At 34.9% G+C, this 16,005-nt stretch overlaps 2 protein-coding genes and 1 non-coding gene across 3 annotated transcripts; 1 reads left to right on the top strand and 2 right to left on the bottom strand.

Annotated features, from left to right (window-relative positions):
* Positions 1-1,802: 1,802 nt before the first annotated feature.
* On the bottom strand, positions 1,803-10,776 carry LOC134282811 (uncharacterized; the record flags this gene model as incomplete). The annotated part of the gene is made up of 3 exons (XM_062765203.1): positions 10,671-10,776; positions 1,969-2,605; positions 1,803-1,865 (listed from the first exon to the last, which is right to left on the bottom strand). Coding segments are annotated over exons 2-3 (454 nt in total), but the record flags the coding sequence as incomplete, so codon positions are not given.
* On the bottom strand, positions 4,275-6,422 carry LOC134282810 (uncharacterized). The gene is made up of 3 exons (XM_062765201.1): positions 6,033-6,422; positions 5,263-5,583; positions 4,275-5,069 (listed from the first exon to the last, which is right to left on the bottom strand). The coding sequence occupies exons 1-3, from the start codon at positions 6,420-6,422 to the stop codon at positions 4,275-4,277; spliced, it is 1,506 nt and encodes a 501-aa protein (XP_062621185.1).
* Positions 7,313-7,385, top strand: Trnas-gga (transfer RNA serine (anticodon GGA)). Its single transcript has one exon. It is a non-coding gene; the product is annotated as a tRNA-Ser (tRNA).
* Positions 10,777-16,005: the final 5,229 nt, after the last annotated feature.

Raw genomic sequence — 16,005 nt, 5'->3', positions numbered from 1 at the left:
ATAATTGTGGATACTTTGTCGTATAAGCACTATTGAGATATAACTGGGATATATTTTCACTGGGACATTGTGTGCAGCAACGGACACTCTGATGTATGTATTCTTAGATTCTTGCTAAGTTTGTACTTTATGATTCATATACTTATCATATATTACTGTAAATAAATTATTGTTAAGTTTAAATTGTGTTATTGATCTTTGCTGGCATTTCGGGTAATTCTGACCCATAACATTTCATAAACTATACACTTGTATCAGATGAATAGCTGACCATTCTTAGTTTATACCTTTAATGAAGCTAGAAGCAAGCAACACATGCATTCCTTGGAACACTCTAAGTTTCCCTATTAGGGATTAGTGATTAATACTCAATAAGTACTATAAAACTACAATAAGACTTTAAAAATCTGGGATTTCTACTGTGAAATTTGAATTTTATAATGTATTCTGTTTTTAGATATAAAATGAATTTGGTCTTTCTGCTTTCGTTCATACAGGTTTTTTTTTAATTGCTGTAAGCAGCACCATTTGGAATCATTGTTGTGTTTTAAAGTTTTCTTACCAGCCAATCAAATTCGAGTATTATCAATAGAGGTATGATAATCTCTATTTTTTTAAACAAAATTTTGGGCGACTGTGAAAGAAGAACTCGCTACTAAGCTCCAATTTGGTACAAAAGCGAAAGTAAATTAGCTTGTCAGAATAATCCATCCTCCCCCTTTGATCTGATAGTACCCAACAAACAAGCAGCTTTGAAAAGGTTGGCCAATGAGGGCATTGCTTTATACTGATTAAAATGAAGGGCAAAAAAATAAGGTTATTGAATTGAACTTCTACACAAACAAAAGCGATATAGAAGATAGTTTTTAATTATGTATACCCGATACTTTCCTGGTCTTTATTGTTATATTTAAGCCAACACTCAAAACATTATATTAAGGTCTGATGATATGTTCCCAAAATATATTATTTTTTTTCCCAAAAAATTGCTTTTGAAAAAATTTCCGTACAAACAAGAGGGACCTTACCAGGATATAGACTAAGATACCAGGGCATCGTTTTAATTGTTCATCATGCTCATGCGAGATTTCTTGGTCAGGATTAAAACAAATTTGAATTTGCTCTATACATTGGAATGATTGCCTATTAGTCACACTCCTAAGTACCACAAAATAAAGTTCTATCAATTGCACCTAACCCTTTTACATAAAAGTGGAAGCTTTTATTGTTTTTTGTTCATAATCAAGAAAGATTACTTTGACATAATAGCTTTTAAATTATTAATTTATTCATTATTTAATCTCGTTTTGACACAAGATTATCAAAGCAAATTTGCGATTGCTGTTAAACGGAGAACAATAGACAAACATGCGCTTACTGTATATAAAGTCGTCAGACTAGTTTATTGTCATTTTTAGCTTCTTTAAAGATGTGACTAAATCGAAGAATGGTTAGCTATTATACAGCATTTCATGCAAAAAATCTAGCTTGATAATTCATACATGCACATCACACATAGTATGTCTGTAATAGAGTCTTTCAATCAAAGAAAATATCATTCCCAACCCTCAAATAGATAATAAAGTTGAAATTATTTTAAATAACTATGTATCATTATTCATGTTACACGTGTTAAAGTGTTTACACATATTGCCACTCTACACGATTCGTTGTGGGATCCCGATTCCGGTGTTTTTTGATAATATTAAAATGTCAGTTTGTTTGGAATCTAAATATCATACAGTTTTTAAGAACTGTATTATGTGCTCTTAAATATGTATCAATGTTACAATGGTACTTACCAACAATTTTCAGCATTTTATTGTGATTCTCATTTCTTTCCGTTTCACTCTCTTCCACTTTTTCTGGAAGGAAAAACAGATTTTTAAGCATTAATTGCAGATACAAAATTAACAGTATAAAGCTTTATTTCATGTGTTAAATGTCAAACTTCGACATCCTAATTACGTTTCAAGCCTTGGACCATTTGTCTAGTTTCTGCATCTTCTTCAGCCTGTTTCCTCAGTTCTTCTATGTAATGGCGGTCACGGACAGGGTCCATTGTCTCTTGTCTCAAAAAGTCCACCTCTTGTTCAAACTGGTTCCCGTTGTTCAGGAGGGAATCAAGGTCCACTACTGCTGATCTGACAGTGGACCAGATTGTGTTGAAATCAGCGTTGGAGAGGACGGGACTAGAAGAATGTACACACTGATTTTCTGGCAATACGGATTCTCTCAATGTTGGCAGAGAGAGATCTGTCTGTAGGGTCTGGATCATCTCCCCAGCCATTGCTGTGTGGAGGTATGCTACAAATGTTTCTGAGTAGTGTGTATAGAAAAGGAATATCCATGTCACCATAGTTTCCAGTATAATTGCTGCCCTTAGGTAAAATAAGATTCATTTGTGGTGCCGTCAGACGAGGAAGATCACCCCTCTTTTGTTTAATGACTTGTGTGAATGTTGGTAGAGGTACATGGTGAAGTAAAACATCACGTAGTTGATCTGTACATGGACCCAGAAGAAGTTGACATGCTCTACAGGCATTTGTCGTCTCCTCTGAACAGGCGTAAGGGGAGGAAGCCATAGCATTCATATGGTGCTTCTCTGAAATGTAACAAAACCCTCATACTGTAACAATAAACAAATAAACCAGAACTATCTTCATAGAACTTCACATTGCTTATTTACTAGGATAACTAGGAAAATTGCTCACATTTTAATTCTTTTTAATGATTTCAGATTTTTTGCTAAAGTACCATATTGTAAATTTACTGACTTGTCATAAAGTCATGCATGTTTACTTTTTTTTTACGTATTGTGTTTAATAGAAAAGGTAAGACTACAACAATTCAAGAATAGAAATAGTGTGTCAAAATGAGCATTTAACCTTGTAGTTGTGTTACTTTGTGTAAATAGTGACAAACCTGCATGATATGCGACCTCCAAAGACCCCTCCAATAACAAAAGTCGTAATTTTTTCAATATAATACGTCAAAGTTATGTTTTTATTTTAGATGTCTAAAATATATTAGGTAGGTTTCAGAGCATTTAGTCTATATGTGTATATATATAATCAACCATGTCTTCAGTAAATTAGTTTTTTTTTCATGTAGTTATGGATAGAATTTTAAAATAATATTTAACCCCGTAACCTTGACAAAGATTATAATAGAGTATAGATTCAGGGTACACTTTTGAACATAACATAGTCTTAATAGGTAGGAACTTCTTCTGTATAACTATAATTACCAGACAAGAAGGAATTATGGCTATTCTGGGACCGCGATGTTTCGGGACCCCAACGTTTCGGGACCTGACAACACGTTTCGGAACTCGGGTTAAAACGTTTTGGGACTTGGGCTAACGCGTTTCGGGATTTCTAAATATTTTGTTAAGGAAATGAAATAAAACTTGTTTACTAGTGTTTTTATGTTTATACATGTATAATTTTTTAGTTTCATACACAATTTATAATGTAAAAAGCACAGATTGGATTTTTGATTAGTTTTAAAGTTTGAATACGGCATGGAGCACGCCTTCCGAGAAAATCAAACGCCCGCGGTGTTGTCTTTATATTCTTAACACAGTATTTGATACATTACCTTTATAAATGTATTTGGTTAAAATTTGACCAAAATTTAATTAAAATTTTTTTGTTGAAATATGTATTTGATTTATTTAAGTAACTGCTGTGTGAAGACCATGGACATCCATCGTGTTTTTCTTTCTAATACTTTCTTTTTATCCTTAATTTTTTCAATAATAATTTTAAGTATTTGATTTCATATTTATTTAAAGAATTTACAAAGGCTCAATCTAGCAGTAAAATCTGCGTCCCGCATATGATTAACTATTTACAAAATTTACATCTATATACAATTCTGTAATGCAAGACAAATTTTGACAACTCTAATATAAGGCGTAATCTTCCATCCACTGTGGTTTTCTCCTGTGTCTTACAGGGATATTGTCTCCATCAGAATGGTTACTTAAATCATGTTCTTCCTCTGCTTCATCACCCAGAGGTTCAGGCTCGTCTTCTGGTGCCGTCCTCTCATCATCAGGTATTTCACCTTGCAAAGTTTGAGGATACCTTCGACGCATTCTGTCGACATGAATTACTTGTGGTTTTCCACGACGTTCACAGTCAACCTTGTAGGTAAGATCCGTCATCTTTGATAGCACTTTGTAAGAACCCCGCCAGTAACTGGTAAATTTTGGCGAGCGACCTGCCTTCCTAATTGGAAAGAACATAAAGACTTGGCAACCTGGCTCAAATTTCTGCCATGACAACTTTTGGTCGTGATACTTTTTTCTGTCTAACCATTGCTGTTTTAATATTCTCCCTGACATGTTTGTGTGCTTTTTCCAGAGTTTCTTTCAATTCCCAGGCCCATTTTTCTTTGGGAATGTGCTGCCCTAATCTGAACATTTCAAAAATGATGTCAAGCGTTGACACGTCTCTTCCTAGCATTAGGTAATTGGGAGTGTAGCCAGTTGTCTCGTGAACGGAAGCCATGTAAACCATTATTACAAATGGTAGGTGTTTGTTCCAATCTGAATGATGGTCGTTCAGGTAAGCGCTTAACATTGTCACTAGCGTCTTGTTAAAACGCTCTACCATTAAATCACTTTGTGTATGGTAGGGTCTAGTCCGTCCGTGTTTTCTTAATTTTAGAACCTGGCACATCTCCTCAAAAAGCACACTCTCATATTGTCGACCTTGGTCAGAGTGAATGACTGATGGTACGCCGAACCGGGCAATTACTTCTTCAACAATAAGTTTTGCCACTGTCTTGGCTTCCATGTTCGGCATTGGGAAAGACTTGGTCCATTTCGTAAAACAGTCCGATACCAACAATATGTATTTATTGCCATCCTCTGTCATTGGTAGTTCTCCTAAGATGTCCGTGGCAATCCTGTCCATGGGTAAACCACTCAAAACCAATTCCATGGGCGCTCTTTTCTTCATTTGAGGACCCATCTTTTTTTCACAACCTGCTATGTACATTCTGGTGCCTGCTTGCAATAGAACTGTTGCCTTATTCGAGCTAGTGTCTTTCGCACACTAAGATGTGCAGCTGTCCTCACATAATGACATTACTCAAATATTGTCCGTCGTTGGCTACTTGGTACAATAGCCTGCAAGCGTATGGTCTTTCCATCGACTTCTTAAAATTTTCTGAATAAAATGTCATTTTCTATACAAGATTGTTCCACTGTGACTATAAAGATCGTAGCACATAACGTTGACCACTAACCACACTGTACTCAGGTCTTTTCCTTTCCTTGACCAAACGTTCTACAAGGGATATGTCTTTGTTTTCATCTTCCATGTCTTTCATAGACAGTAATGGATCGTCATCTCCTTTCTTTGATCCACTGGCTTGGGATACAACTCTCACTTTGTCTGGCTTGCAACCTCTCAAATCTTTCTCACAATTTGGATCAAAACCACACTGGCGACATGGCACACGACTCAGTGCGTCTGCATTGCTGTGTTGTGTACCTGGTCGGTGTTGTATCTCAAAACTGAATGTACTGAGGATTTCCAGCCAACGTGCTAACTGACCTTTAGGATTCTTCAATATTTTAAAAGCCAACTTAAGGAGCTATGGTCTGTGCGGACTATGAACCTTTTACCATAGAGGTAATGCTTGAAGTGCTTGACAAAGTGGATAACCGCGAGCAATTCCTTTCGTGTAACGTAGTACCTGCGCTCACACTTTGTCAACGTCCGACTTGCATAAGCAAAAACCCTCTCTTGATCATCAATCTTCTTTGATAGGAATGTACCTATAGACACATTGCTGGCATTAGTATCTAAAATGAAGGGATGAGAGAAATCTGGATGCCTTAATATTGGAGTGTTAGTTATCTTATTTCTTAGGGAGTAAAATGCCTCTTGACATTCTTTTGCTCAAGCAAAGGCGCAACCTTTTTCTGTCAGCGTGTGTAGGCATTTTGTAATGCTTGAGAAATCTTTGATGATTCTCCTATAATAGCCCCATAGCCCAAGAAATGAGCGTACATCAGCTGCATTTGTAGGTACTGGCCACTGTTTTACTGCAGCTGTTTTGTTTGGGTCAGTCGCTACACCTTCCTCTGACACAACATGTCCCAGGTAAGTTACCTTTTCGGCAAACAAGCAGCATTTCTTTGCTTTTAGTTTAAGGCCTGCATTTTGCAGTCTGCAAAAACCCTTTCTAAGGTTTGCAAACATTTCCTTCAAGGTTTTGCCTGCCACTATTACGTCGTCCTGGTAAACAAGACAGATATCCCAGTGAAGGCCTGCCGAAACATTTTCCATTAGGCGCTCAAATGGTGCAGGAGTACAACATAAGCCGAATGGCATGACCTTAAACTGGAAAAGTCCACGACGTGTGGCAAAGGCTGTCTTTTGTTTGTCATCTGGCTCCATCCCTACCTGCCAATATCCTGAGCAGAGATCTAGAGTAGAGAATCACGAGCTACCACTCAACTGATCCAGTGACTCGTCTATTCTGGGAAAGGGGTATGTGTCCTTGGTTGTACAGCTATTTAACTTTCGGTAATCAATGCAAAAGCGGAATGTTCAGTCCTTCTTTTTCGCTAGCACAATAGGCGCTGACCATCGGCTGTTTGATGGCTCGATCACGCCTCTTTCCAGCATGTCATTCAGCTGTTTATCAACCTTCTCTGTTAGATGAGCAGGTACCCTCCTTGGTGGTATTTTGATAGGATGGTTTTCCCCAGTATCAATCTTGTGTTTGTCAATTCCTGTGCGCCCCAAATCTTTATCAGATTTTGCAAAAAGATTGGTATATTCTAACAACAATCTATGAGCTTCTCTTTTCTGCTTTCGCGTCAAGTGGCTTGAAGTTTTCTTCTTTTTCTAAATACAGACCTTTCTTTTCTTCTCCCCAGCCATTTACAACAACACAAGCCTCAAAATGTGATTTGAAGTCAAGCCAGGAACTTGTTCCGTCATACGTGGCTGGCTTGAATATGTAATGATTAGGGCCGTGGATATCGGCCTGGGTAGCTCAGTGGTTAGAGCACCTGACTAGAGATACAGGGGTCCCGGGTTCGATTCTCGGTCCAGCCATGCATTTTCTCTTTTCCTGTTACTGATTTGGTGCCGTTGACCACCCCTGGACTTGCAGGTGAAAGTCCTGCCAGGGGCAATAAGAACTTGGGTTGTGTCTTCGAGGGCGAAGACCATTTCAGGAAGGAGGGATGTAATGGTTAGGGCCGTAGATATCGGCCTGGGTAGCTCAGTGGTTAGAGCACCTGACTAGAGATACAAGGGTCCAGGGTTCGATCGCCGGTGGCCAGATAGCTTAGTTGGTAGAGCACCTGACCGGAGTTTCAGGTGGCCCGGGTTCGAATCCCGGTCTGGTCTGCTGCATTATTTCCTTTCCTGTTACAATTATATGGCCTGTCTTGGCATAGTCTGTCCCTATTGACTGCCTTCATGATTTTGGCGTGTCAAATAGATGGCCTGTCACAACGTCGTAAACTCCAACATTTATCCGTGGTATGCCACCTCTCTCTATAACAAACCAAAAGTGCAGCACAGTTAAGGTTACAAAAAGGAGGCAGAGCCTAATTTGTATGAGAAAACTTGACTATGACATCATACACGATAAACGTCATACAACGTTTCTTTAAAACACCACAAAACGGGTTAATCTCCTAATTTAACCAGTTCGAAATCATCAAACTACATAAAAACTTGTTTTGTTGTTAGTTAAATCCACATAACACATTATAAACAAGTCACTGATCGCAATACACTTGTCAATATGACGTCATTTCTTACAACGTGACGTAGTTTGTATGCAGTGAGAGACCGATCAAGTAATATTTTCTCAACAAAATATGTATTCTCTAATTAAATAAAATATTATTTATAGATATTCTATGGACCAATAACTTGAATTTAATGTCTTCTTCACAATTTTATTAATATATTTTCTGTACATTACGTATTTAATTGACACTGCCATATATTTGCTTGCAAGTACATCGGAGGGTAATGTGGGGGGTCTTAATAAATCGATCTAGTGCAAGGCTTAAATCTGTAGCAAACACAGTCTTTAGAGAGGTATCAAAACACTCTAATACAGCGTGTTTAATTTCAGAGCAGTCCCAGTATTTTGGCAATTTCAGACTACTCAAATGTTCTGAGAATTAATATTTTATAGCGTTTAAGAATTAAGTGAAAACGTCGGTCTAACGTTATATACGAAACTAACGTTTGGGGAAAAAAGACAAAATTAAGTTAAAAACATTTTGAAAACATTTATATTTTGTTGAAATTTTGATGATGGAATGATATTTATATTAAATAAATATTGTTTGATTCTGAATTATTTCATGTAACAATAAACAACCGTTATTTTTTTCATATATTTAAATTTTTATTTTCTAAAAATAATCTAACAACCACATACACACGAAAAAAAAACCAAGTAAACATTGATGTATCCATCTATTGTCGCCCGAGAAATATATCTAGTAAACAATGAAAATGTGTCTTGATCATCAAACAGCTTTGATACGTGTTATAAGGCATACGTCTAATTGATGGCGACGAAAGTCGCGAATATTTTGAAAACTAAGAGTCGGACAAGTAGAGCTTTTTAAAAAGCTTACTGTCTTTAGCTACAACATAAACAGTTGACTGATTAACATCTTTCAAGTCGTATGATTCTTTTGAATTTCTTGATTTCGTATTTCTACATTAGCTTTTTACTGGTATTAGCTCTACCGTGGTTGTCGCTTGGTCATCTCCTGAAACTGATCGAAACCTTCGGCAAACCCCGGCCGATTCCGTTAAATTCTTCAAACATATAAGTGGAAAAAAATAAATATAAATCGTAAAGCCAGCAAGCAATAAAAGTCAAATCTTATTTGCAACTTGATGAAAATAATGAGACCTTTATAGTTATTGCTATTAAAATATTGTTATTTAGAAATAATTACTTCTGATTTTGTTGTTCGTTTTCTCATTTTTTTAAGATTGGAAATATTGAAAAAATGTTAAGTCGTACGAAAATTATACCATCAGAAAGTTATCTCCCTTGCCTTGAACAGCATTTCAACCAATGAAATAATTGAAAATTTTGTCATCATGCAATTTCTACCAATCACAAAAGAGAGGTAGTGCACAGTCCGAAGACTGTAAAAAACTTTAACTATATAATACCGTCTCCGTTGGAAACGGTAATAAAATTAAACAAAATTGATACCATTTTAAATTTGATCAATATCTCATGTAAATGTTGGCTGCATAAAATATAAATTGAAATTAGACACATGCATCAACTATATTAAAAAATGTGTTAATTTTAAATTTAAGAATATAAAACATGAACTATGCAGAGTACGTTTTTATGCGAGAAGTAAAATTCATGTTCTAAAAAATGGATCTGTCGTTTTTTTCGATAGTATATAATAAGCATCTTTATATATTAAATATGTAAAGCTTATTTATTTTTACAGATTCACTTTATAGAAGTAAATATATTATGTATCTCGTAATTTAGAAAGTGAAATAACATTCTGATTAACAATCTTTTTAATGTTAAGAAGACCTTTAATTCTGAATAACTTTTCCCACCCCAATAACCATACACCAACACTTAAACTTATATGTATCAAGCAAACCCGGTCCTCCGGGCTGCAATAAAAAAAATTAATAATGTAAAGATTTATTCTTCTTCGTCTGTTATGACAAAAAAACCCAAATGAAGTATATCTTTATGACAATTTTTATTATGTATATAAAAATTAAAATTCGGATTTAGCTTGAAATATTACGCACTATGCATTCTAAGTGTACTTTGAATAATATGCTATATCATCATAATAAAATAATTTGTTGAAATCCCCAAAAAATAATCCAAGTCCCGAATCGTCTTTTCCCAAGTCGCGAACCGTGTTGTCGCTAGTATTATAGTGGAGTAGTATTTGTCAGGTTCCGAAATGTCGGAGTCCCGAAACATCTTGCACCCACAAGAGTTACGTTTCTGTTTAGATTGGCTTGTCTGTCTGATATTCGATATACAGACAGGTGACCAGTAGTGTAAAGAGCCCTCTACCGGCTTCGCTCATTGGCGGATAAAAACTCACGCTGATATAGAAATTTAAATGTGTCGGGGAAACGAAAACGGATCACAGAGTTCAGAGACACCAGCCGTTATCATGGTTGTTACCCTTTACAATTATATTTATTTGTACGAATGAGACACCAGTCTACGTTTCTGTTATGCCTGTTAAAGACGTAATGTACAATGCATCCTTTACCAGTACAATAACTCGTCATCCTTATTTTTGCGGAACGATAGATAGTAAAATTATTTTTAATAGATCATGTAGACTGCTTCTTGTCAGCGTTTTCAAAATTGGAAGTAATTTAGATCCTCCAGTCGTGAATCACCATTGTTTTTCGAAAACGAAAGTAGACTTTAAAACAATATAATTAAGATTCACATTGTTATTGGACATTATCTTATAACTAACGTCATTTTTACCCTCTTACTTGCAGTACATTTGCAAAACTCTTTAATAAATGTAAGTATTAGACGTGTCTATACCTTCAAGTGCCTGTGCATGAAAACGAAAGTTCTCTACTATGCGCTTTGTTTTAATTTATTTGTTTTTCTGATGCTTTAAGTCTTACCTGGTATTCTTTAATACTCGAAGGCTTTTTCAAATGATGAAAACGCCGATATTTGTACACTATATTCCGAGATTGAATCCCAAGACGTGAAGTTTCTAGTATGTCGGTCCTCAGAATCACGCGATTGCGCATGAGCAGTTATTTCCCTTGCCGTTGCTATGAGGATTATAAACAAACCACAATTTTCCACTCGCTTTAACAAAACGCATCCGATCGAGTTATAAAGGTTAAGTTATATAGTTTTTAAAATTGGGGTTGTTTAAAAAATAACTTTTTAATTTTCCTGACTTTGGGCTATTTCAAGAAATTTTTGCTTGCAAAATGCAGTATTATGAGTGCCTTTTGCGGCCAAAAACTTGCATGAATTGGCCTAATGTCGAATCATGCCGATATCTTACACTTTGGTTTAGTTCATGAAATTTTTTGCTTTACAAAGACAATTAAAGTCTTATGGAAAGTTCGGGTGAATCAACCCTAATGTCGAAACATGACCGATTTTGAGCGCTAAGGTTAGACAAGTTATTGTAAAAGCGACTTGCCGTTAACTGCAGCTTGATTTCCTGACCTCCTAAGGCTAATGTCCATATTTAGAATTCTTTCAAATAGATGATGATGCACAATTCGATCAATCAATGACTAGTTATTAGCCGTTATTTATTAAATCCATGTGTTTTTCACAAAAATCTTGCAATTTTAATCGCATTGCACTTTGAATCCTTATCAGGTATTTCTTTATTACGTCAAAACACAAGTGATGCATGTTATTATACAGTTAATATTTACATTTACTTTGACCCTAATAAAAAGCCTAATAAAATTACAAGTGATAAATATAGGATCTCCAATGATTTGTAGTTGGATATGATTCTTATCCAACGATTTGTGTGATTTTTTATCCCCGAGCCTTGGCGATGGGATAAAAACACACAACGAGTTGAATAAAAATCATATCCAACTACAAATCATGGGAAATTCTTTTTATCCCATGTTTAATGCTTCACAACCGATGTTAACACTGTTTTATATAGCACTCCACTTTATTTTACTTCATCACGCTAACGCAGAAACCATTGTGACGTCATAACTGCACTTAAATGTGGGATATGAAAAATTTATCCAATGGGTTATATCCACGGGATAAAGGGGTAAACATGGGATAAATACACATAACACGCAAGACCAAATCACCGAAGTCTGTCTGGGGTGTGAATATAGAGACTACACCATTACAGTTTAAACAAAGCGAAAACTTTGTGTTTTAATACCATTCATTTATATTTCTTTGCTGCAAAATAAAGTTTATCATTTTAGATTGAAAAATTGATTATTGTTTTCTGTTTTATTGTGCACTATTTTCGTTTGCGGATTTTGGCTTGTGCGCAAACAAACTCTGGCGGGAAACTTGCTTAAAGCTATTCCATAAGTTGTTCTATCAATTGCAACTTACATGAAGGATAAGGAGGGAATTTTAATTAAAAAAAATAAAATTGCGGATAATGCAGGGTCTACAAAATGTAAATATAAGCATTGAATTATTATTTTTTGAAAGATGCAGTCTCATAACTGCAATGGTGTGTGCAAACAAATTGAGTAACTAACGCGCGTTAGTTACTCAATTTGTTTGCACACACCATTGTAGTTATGAGACTGCATCTTGCAAAAAATTATAATTCATTGCTTAAAAGTATATCATTGAGGGAGTTAGCAAGATTCCAGTTCCCCAAGACCAGGATTATTTCCCGAGGCGCAGCGATTAGCTGTTTCACAGCGATTTCTAGGGAATTGTTCAGATTTAATCATTTAATTTTATATAGAGAAAAATCAGTAGAGGTATAATAAGAATATTTATGAGATTACGTCAAAAATTGATCATGTGATCACATTCCTAAACAACGCAAGATGGATTTTTTTCTTCTAAAACAAGTACGTTATTTTACGTTATTATACCTCTACTGATTTTTCCCTCTATAAAATTAAATGATTAGATCTGAACAATTCCCTAGAAATCGCTGTGAAACAGCTAATCGCTGCGCCTCGGGAAATAGTCCTGGTCGTGGGGAACTGGAATCTTGCTAACTCCCTGTTAGAAATCGCTGTGAACTGCCTAATCGTTGTGCGTTAGTTTTTATGAGCTAATCCCTCAGTCGAAAGCTAATCATGCTAATAATCATGCGGTTATAGCTTTTCATTGTCACATCATAATAGAGCGACGCAAAAACACAATGCTTCGTGACGTATTTCATATAACAAAACGCAACAAAATAAGACGTAAACTACAAATAGAATGCAATTATTATATAAGAATTAGGGATTAACTGTCTTCTAATTTGATATTTGGGACAAAAATGGTTAGTGAATCCGTAAATTAATATTTTTTTTTAAAAAGGTGATATTTACAATTTAAATTTGTATTGGTATAATAAAACTTTTAAAGTATATATCATTGAGGGAGTTAGCAAGATTCCAGTTTCCCTCGACCAGTACCATTTCCCTCGGAGCGCTGCGCCTCGGGAAATAGTCCTATTCTTGGGGAACTGGAATCTTGCTTACTCCCTCAATGATATACTTTAACTGAATATCTTTTAATTTTCATTTTAAAAACTGTGTTAAAACCAGTTTTTTCAAACCTAATTTTTCACAAGAAACATGAATTTGTGGTCAATTTTGGGATGTCTTCTAATATCTAACCCACGCGATATGTTTTCAGGTTTTAGGAAATTGATTACATTGCTTTGTTCTAATAAATTTTGTTTATTTTGACCTCTAAACCACAATCATTTAACAGAAATTAATCTTACCTTAATACTGTCTAATTTAAAAGAATAAAAATCTTTCCTACACTCTTTTAAAATAATTATTTATGAAAAACTTTCATAATAGGAAGGGACATGTTTAAATTCGTTAAAATGCGTTACTTTTAAGAATATTTGTTTTAACAAAATGGATTACTAATATTTTTAGACAAATTAGGAAAGGAAATAAAACTTCAGATTTGGAAGCAAACTGAGAGTTCCTTTCCTATTTCCTCGTCTTTTTGTTCAGTTAGATCCTCTCACGTTATCTAATAGGTCTGCTATAGTTACTCGTATCAAAAGCAATGACAGAATTCCCGAGTATTTCCAGGGACCATTCAATGCTTTATTGGAATCGATTCTTTGTTGTCTTTGTTGTTATGCAAAATTCCCAAAAATAAATACATGAAGATTAGAGTAACGTAAAATGGAGACACGTACAAGTAGGATAGGAAAGGGTGTGTGTGTGTGTGTGGGGGGGGGGGGATAGAGATCGAAGAACCTAACCAATGAAATGGGGTTTCAAATTGTTCTTATTTTTTTTAACCTAACCAATGAAATGGGGTTTCAAATTGTTCTTTTTTTGGCTTGCCTTTTCACAACATCTTATTAATTTTACAATCAATTACAGGAAGATTTATGCTATATCTATGAAATGTACTACTCAAAGCCATGCCTGACATGATAAAGAAGGGACCTTCATTGTAGGGGCCGTCATTAGAGAATGTGCTGAAATCCTTGACCTTCGTCATACGAAACAGTTTGTGAGCAAAGAGAAGTAACTCTGTTGTATTTATAGAAGTACCTACCATATGCTTAAGTGTTAAGAAAATTATTGCTTACAAAAATTAATATTATTTTAGTTTTTTCTTTGACAACATCTCAGTATTAATCGACATAGTATCTTATACTTTGAGTTGTTGCGATACCAGAAAAATTAAAAGACATGATTATCTTAATGCCGAATTGATGGCGTTTTCTTCTCACGTATAATTGTATGCGTAAGTTTTGAAATAAATTCTGCTTTATATGATGAAAAAAGAAATAGGTCTTCTAAAAAAAAGGGCACAAATGCTATTTATGCCAATTTCGACACCATGCTAGAAGACCTTGTCTCCAAAAATTACATAGATACTCAGGCAATTATTTAAATATACTATTCAGAAAACAGGGGGATATTGGATTTTTAAGGACAGTAAAATACAGATTATGAAGTCATGAAGGAAACAAATGACAGAAAAACAATAAGGAAATATTTGTCAATTTATTCGAAAGCCTGTGTACGGCAAGAAAAGGACAGATTTTCCAGAATAAGGTTTGACACTAACACAGGGTCACACAGCAAATTTACCACCATTGGGGATCATTTAGTGAGCTCAATGCTCACAGTACTCTAGTTTACAGTTTAAAATTGATTTAAAACAATGTTCTAGACGAACATAACCAGTAAGAAAATTATATTTCATATTTTCGATACGGAGGCACTGTTATTTTGTAGTTAACAATCTTGGAAGCGATATTCGATGCTTATTTGTAAGTTGTAGTCTTCAGCCGAAGAAAAAAGACTCTCTGAGGAGATTGTTGCTCTACTGGTGTATTCTCATAACGAAGGGAGAGAAGTAGCATTTGAACTTGAATCGTTGTAATAGCAAGATATCAAAATTAAAAAATATCATTGGTTTAGTTTTTTTTCTTGGCAAAGATTTATTGCTATCAAATCAAAACTGTAGGACGAGTAGCATCAAAGCAATATCATTTTTATAGTAAACATGGTAACAGCGTCCAGCGAAATAAAAAAATACGATAGATAGAATTTTGTAACTTTGTCTAGTCTACTTGTATGTTAATTATTTTAATATCCAACTAAAACTTTGGGAGGGGTAGCATTTTGAAAAATATTTCTATCATATTGTTCGTAGACGGACAGACAGCTAACTAGACAGACGGACGTTGGGTAACTTACTATAGCATAAGCTCTTCGACTATCCGAGCAAAGAAAACAAAGAAAGAAGCTAAACATTAGAGTAAGTTTATTTTCAACTTAAGATGAAACGAGAATTTATTGAAGGGACAAATAAATTAAATATTACTTGAAACATAACAATAATCAATTAAAATTTGTCCATTTATTTGATATACACAATATCCATTGAAAACTGTAACAAATGAATTCAACATATTGCATACCATGATGTATATATATACAGTTATAAATAACAATTTCAAAACATTTCGACAAAAGTTGAAAAACACTGGATAATCTAAATATATGTCTGAATATACAATGACACTTCTGCGATTCGCTGTTATAAAAGATACTTAAGTCTGAGAATGCTCTCAAGTCTGAGAATATTCTCAAATCCAAATCAAATCCCTATCCCCAGGGGTTATGATTTGGACAATTTAGAATCTACACTATCCCAAAATTCACAAAAGTTTCAGCTTTTCTGGTCCAATGGTTCTTGAAAAAATTTCCAAAGATTTTTCCATACATATTTTAATGTAAACTTGAATTCCCTATTGTGGCGTCTTCTACCCCCACG

The sequence above is a fragment of the Saccostrea cucullata genome, unplaced genomic scaffold (genome assembly GCF_032062105.1).
Source record: "Saccostrea cucullata isolate Sc308-1 unplaced genomic scaffold, CSIRO_AGI_Scuc_v1 ctg1157, whole genome shotgun sequence".
Lineage (NCBI taxonomy): Eukaryota > Metazoa > Mollusca > Bivalvia > Ostreida > Ostreidae > Saccostrea > Saccostrea cuccullata.
Note: the sequence above shows the minus strand (reverse complement) of the source record. Positions and strands in the feature narration are given on the sequence as shown.

Coding starts and splice junctions, on each gene's coding strand:
- LOC134282810 (XM_062765201.1), bottom strand. CDS start 6,422: ATGGAGCCAGATGACAAACAAAAGACAGCCTTTGCCACACGTCGTGGA. Junction 5,584..6,032: donor TACCTACAAATGCAGCTGAT/GTACGCTCATTT, acceptor AAAATATTGAAG/AATCCTAAAGGTCAGTTAGC. Junction 5,070..5,262: donor AAAGACCTGAGTACAGTGTG/GTTAGTGGTCAA, acceptor TGCACATCTTAG/TGTGCGAAAGACACTAGCTC.